General features: G+C 47.9%; 1 protein-coding gene across 1 annotated transcript; it reads left to right on the top strand.

The window, feature by feature from the left end:
- The first annotated feature begins 654 nt into the window (after positions 1 to 654).
- On the top strand, positions 655 to 1,062 carry LOC100687971 (cofilin-1-like). The gene has a single exon (XM_038529635.1). The coding sequence runs from the start codon at positions 655 to 657 to the stop codon at positions 1,060 to 1,062; it is 408 nt and encodes a 135-aa protein (XP_038385563.1).
- The last annotated feature ends 4,615 nt before the right edge of the window (positions 1,063 to 5,677 follow it).

Below are 5,677 nucleotides of genomic sequence, written 5' to 3'. Positions count from 1 at the left end.
CATCTCTGATAAAGGGTTAGTATCCAAAGTATATAAAGAACTGATACAAATCCACACCCAAGAAACAAATAATCCAATTTTAAAAATGGGCAGAAAACATGAACAGACATTTCTTCAAAGAAGACATCCATATGGCCAACAGGCACATGAAAAGATGTTAAACATCAGTGATCTTTATGGAAATACAAATCAAAAGTACAGTGAAAAAAAAAAAAAAGTACAGTGATAGGGATCCCTGGGTGGCACAGCGGTTTAGCGCCTGCCTTTGGCCCAGGGCGCGATCCTGGAGACCCGGGATCGAATCCCACATCGGGCTCCCGGTGCATGAAGCCTGCTTCTCCCTCTGCCTGTGTCTCTGCCTCTCTCTCTCTCTCTGTGTGACTATCATAAATAAATTTAAAGAAAAAAAGTACAGTGATATATCACCTCACATCTGTCAGAATAGCTAAAATCAAAAATATAACAAACAGGTGTTGGCGAAAGGGAAACCCTCTTGCACTGTTGGTGGGAATGCAAACTGGTGCAGCCACTCCGGAAATCAGTGTGGAGATTCCTCAAAAAATTAAAAATAGATTCAGTCGGATCCTGGCAGCAGCTGCAGTGGCTCTCATCTCTTCTGACCCTTTTTGCTACCTCCCTTTCACTTCCAGAAACATGGCCTCTGGCGTGGTGGTTTCTGACGGTGTCATCAAAATGTTCAATGACATGAAGGTGCCTAAGTCCTCAACACCAGAGGAGGTGAAGAAGCGTAAGAAGGCAGTACTTTTCTGCCTGAGCGAGGACAAGAAGGACATTATCCTCGAGGAGGGCAAGGAGATCCTGGTAGGTGATGTGGGCCGGACTGTAGACGACCTCTACGCCACCTTTGTCAAGATGCTACCAGACAAGGACTGCCGCTATGCCCTCTATGATGCAACCTATGAGACCAAGGAGAGCAAGAAGGAGGACCTGGTGTTTATCTTCTGGGCACCTGAGTCTGCACTCCTTAAGAGCAAAATGATTTATGCCAGATCCAAGGATGCCATCAAGAAAAAGAGGACCTGGATCATGCATGAATTTTAAGCAATCTGCTATGAGGAGGTCAAGGTCCACTGCACCCTGGCAGAGAAACTGGGGGGCAGTGCCATCATCTCTCTGGAGGGCAAGCCTTTGTGAACCCCCTCCAGACCTGCCCATGGGGGTTGCAGCTGCCCCCTTCCTGTTAGACTGGAGGGGCTGGGGGGATCCCAGCAAGGGGAGGGCAATCTCTTCACCCCAGTTGCCAAACAGCCCCCTCATCCCCTGGGCCTTCTTCCTCTCTCTATCCCTGACGGTTCTGGCTTTCCCAAAACGCTTTTGATCTTCTGATTCCTCTTGGGTTGAAGCAGACCAAGTTCCCCCCAGGCACCCCAGTTTGGGGGGACCTGTATTTTTTAATGACACCCTAGTTCCCCACCTGTTCCTTCCTTTTCCCAGGATGCCAACTTCTAACCGCATTAGTGACTGTGCTTGTCTATTTAGTTCTGTGTATAAATGGAATGTTGTGGGGAAAAAATTAAAAATAGAACTACCCTATGATCCAGGAATTCCACTATCAGATATGTACCCCTAAAATACAAAAACACTAATTCAAAGGAATACATGTACCCTTATGTTTATAGCAACATTATCAACAGTAGCCAAATCATGCAAGCAGCCCAAGTGTCCATTGTTAGATGAATCGATGAAGAAGAGGTGGTATATATATATATATATTACTCAGCCCTAAAGAAGAATGAGATCTTGCCATGACATGGATGGAGCTAGAGAATATAATGCTAAGCAAACTAAGTCAGTCGGAGAAAGACAAATACATATGATTTCACTCATATGTGGAATTTAAGCAACAAAACAGAGAGTGAGAGAGAGGACAAGAAACACTCTTAACTATAGAGAACAAACACGGTTATAGGAAGGGAGGTGGGTGAAGGGATGGGGGTGAAGGGGGCACTTGTCAAGAGCACTGGGTTTTGTATGGAAGTGTTGAGTCACTATATTGCACACCTGAAACTAATATTACACTGTTATGTTAACCAAACTGAAATTAAAATAAAAACTTAATTACAAAATGTTGTGGCCATGTTTAATCTGAGACAAAGAGGCTATGTTATTTACTTAGATCGTCTCAGATAATTCTCACAAGAATCTTGAAAGGGAAGGACCACTACCCACACTTTGTAGATACAGAAACTGAGAATCAGCAAGGTTAAACGAATTTCCCCAAGCCGCACAGCTAGAGAGAGGGCATCAAAATCCATTCCCTTCCCCAACACCGTAACATTTTCTCTTATTGAACTTGATTTTGGCACTGTCACCATGGAAGTTAGCAAAAAGACCAAGAACCCTCAAGAAAATCTCCAGAAAGCTTCTGTGTTGGTCATTATTTCTCAACCTGTCTTCCAGCCAATCCTGACCAGCCTGTTGGCTCTGACCCTCCACCAGGCCACATCCCAGAGCCATGTGGACTCAGGGCAGAGCAAGGCTCTCCAGGAAGGCAAGCCCTCTGCCCAATGCCATAGGGATGCTGTCAGCTGCAAAGGGGAGCGAGGAAACGGTGCTCTTGCCTTTTGCTGACTACTTACAGGCACTAGGCTGGCTGCTTTACTAAAACCAACTTGGCTAATACTCGTGGTAATACCATGAAGCAGGCAGGATTTTTTTTTAAAGATTTTTATTTATTTATTCATAGAGACACAGAGAGAGAATGAGAGGAAGAGACACAGGCGGAGGGAGAAGCAGGCTCCATGCAGGGAGCCGACGTGGGACTTGATCCAGGGTCTCCAGGATCACGCCCTGGGCTGCAGGCAGCACTAAACCACTGCGCCACCGGGGCTACCCCCCCCCCCCTTTTTTTTCTAAAGATTTTTATTATGGCAGGATTTTTTTTATTTTTTTATTTTTATTTTTATTATTTTTTAAAATTTATTTATGAAAGTCACAGAGAGAGAGAGAGAGAGAGAGAGAGGCAGAGACATAGGCAGAGGGAGAAGCAGGCTCCATGCACCAGGAGCCCGACGTGGGATTCAATCCCGGGTCTCCAGGATCGCACCCTGGGCCAAAGGCAGGCACCAAACCGCTGCACCACCCAGGGATCCCGGCAGGATTTTTTTAATCGCCGTCTTGCAGATGGGGAAACTGAAGCAGGTCAGTAAGCGAAGGAGCTGGAATCTCAAACTCAGGCCACCTAGCTCTAGGATCACAATGACACTCCTTCCAGAGCCAGCATCATCACCAACCCTTCCTCATGCTCCTACACCAGCCTCCCAGTCACCCTTGCCTGGAAGAGCACCAGAGCCATGAGTCCAACTTTAAAAGGGAGGGAGACCAAATAAATAAATAAATAAATAAATAAATAAATAAAAGGGAGGGAGACCAAGGTGCTGAGCAATTATAGAGTCTGTGCTGGTCTCCCAGGACCTCAGCGACAGAGCTAGGACCCAGGTCTCCTGCACCCAGCCCTGGCCTTTGCCTTCGATACTTAAATCCTGGGGACAGTCTCTGAGCCGCAGCACCCTGTGTCAACGTGGATGTGGCAGCGTCCTTCTGAAGCAAAGGATGATGGAATCAGTTGAAAATAAGAGAACTCCTGGTCTTCTCAAGGTGGCTTAAGAGTCCAGACCACTGTCCCAGCAGCATGGACAAGGGATCTGGGGTCACAACGTGGGCATTGAGGGCAGACAGTAATCATGGAGAGGCTGAGGAGGACTAAGACAGGGGGCGTTGTGCCCCCAAATTATGTCCCCTTGGACAAACCCTTCCTCCCACACCACCAAGGTTGTGCCTTGAAACACAGCATCCAACAAGTCACAAATGGCCAAGATCCAGACTCGCCCGATCAGCAGATAGGAGTGTGATTCATTTCTGGTTTCCTGTAAATAGCGAGTGGCCCAAGACTCTTGCTCTCAGTGTTGTGAGTTTGATCCTCATGTTGGGCATAGACCCCATTTAAAAATTTTTATTTTAGTAATTAAAACAAAAACCAAGTTATACTCCCTTCCCCAAACCACTAGGGTTGAGATTTTCTCCACTGCACAATCCTGTTGGAAAGAGAAGTAGATCCTTTTCTCTTCCCAGGACCTAGCCCTGGACATTGTGCCCCAAGTCCTGGACGCCCTGGAGGGGCCCAACCTGGCACAGAGTAGAGTGTGATTGGGGGATGGGGGCTCACTGCTCTACAGGTCAGGAGACCTCACTGGAGTCCTTGCTCTGTAATCTGGCCAGGTCACTTTTTCTTTCTGCTCCTCAGTTTGCTACCTACCTAATGGGGATAATAAATCCAGTCCTGTCACCTCCCATGAACACTGTGAGGTTAAATGGGTCCGTGGTTGTAAAACAGTTCCTGAATCCAAAAGTGTTGCCCAGGTGTGAGAACTTAGAATTCTCACGATGAGGTCTGGCCCGAAAAGCTGAACCCTTCCCAGCTCAGCCTCCTAGTTCTGGCAGCAAACCAGGCAGGAAACCCAGGAGGCAGCCGCCAACACCACCATGGCCAAACCGAAGGTCTTGCCTGGACCCACTAGGCCTGGTCCACACCTGTGCATGGGGCAGGGATGACACCCTCACCCAGGAACATTCCAGCCTTCCCTAGGTCTGGCCCACACCTCGGCTCCCCACCACCCACTCTGGGGTCGGGGGCAACTCAAGAATCTGCCACTTGGCATCCACCGGGGAAGAAGATGGTGTCAGGTGACACTTCCCTTTATCAAATCCTCATTTTCGATTTCAATCATTACATAGAATTTTGCTTTCAAATGATTAATAAGTTGGAATCCGTACAGCAAGTTATAGATTCACAATTGTGGGCCCCACGGAGCAAGAACAAAAGAAACTTAATTGTTGTGCTCCATTCATAGAACCTCTAATAACAATGTCAGGACTGGGGGCACCTGGGTGGCTCAGTGGTTGAGCGTCTGCCTTTGGCTCAGGTTGTGATCTCGGGGTCCTGGGATTGAGTCTCGCATCGGGCTCCCTGCTCAGCGGGGAGCCTGTTTGCCCTCTCCTCCCTGCTCATGCTCTCTCTTGAATTAATTAATTAACTCTATAAATAAATAAATAAAAGAATGTCAGGGCTTTGGTGCCTTTGCCTTCCGACTCCGAACAATAGGCCGTTTCGTTGGACTCTGTGTGGCCTAACACCAACCCCAAATGTGAATACGTTCACCTGCGAGGAAAAATATTACCCTGGATTTACAATGGCCCACTGAGCCAAGAAAAGGAAATCTCAAAAATGTTCGTCTGGGCAGTGACCCGGCCGGGCAATCCTTAGCTGGAACAGGCATCTGGGAGACTCAGGTTTTCACCGCGCCTCAAGAAAAACATCCAAATGATGCTCTTGCAAGTTATATGCCTGCAATTATTCCAAAAACAACACCCTGAAATAGATGAGCCAATGGGTCAGGAAACGATTTTCCTCAGAGGGTAATGTCTTCTGCAACATGCCAGCCTCGGGAGTGATTTATGGGCCGGCCTTGCAGGTATTATGGGCTGTCCTCCCAGAGACGCGCCTCGCTCGTCTGGGCCTCGCTGCCTCCCACCAATCGGAGGCTGGTTCTGCCTCCGCTGGCAGTTTTATGCAGACTGTGGGCTCTTTGACTTGCTTTCCTTCTCCCCCGAAAGTGCACCTTATGTGTCTCCAAGGCTCACTCAGCTCCTCCTCTAG

This window comes from Canis lupus, chromosome 2, assembly GCF_011100685.1.
Source record: "Canis lupus familiaris isolate Mischka breed German Shepherd chromosome 2, alternate assembly UU_Cfam_GSD_1.0, whole genome shotgun sequence".
In the NCBI taxonomy this organism is placed as follows: Eukaryota; Metazoa; Chordata; class Mammalia; order Carnivora; family Canidae; genus Canis; species Canis lupus.
This window is presented reverse-complemented; position numbering and strand designations above follow the sequence as displayed.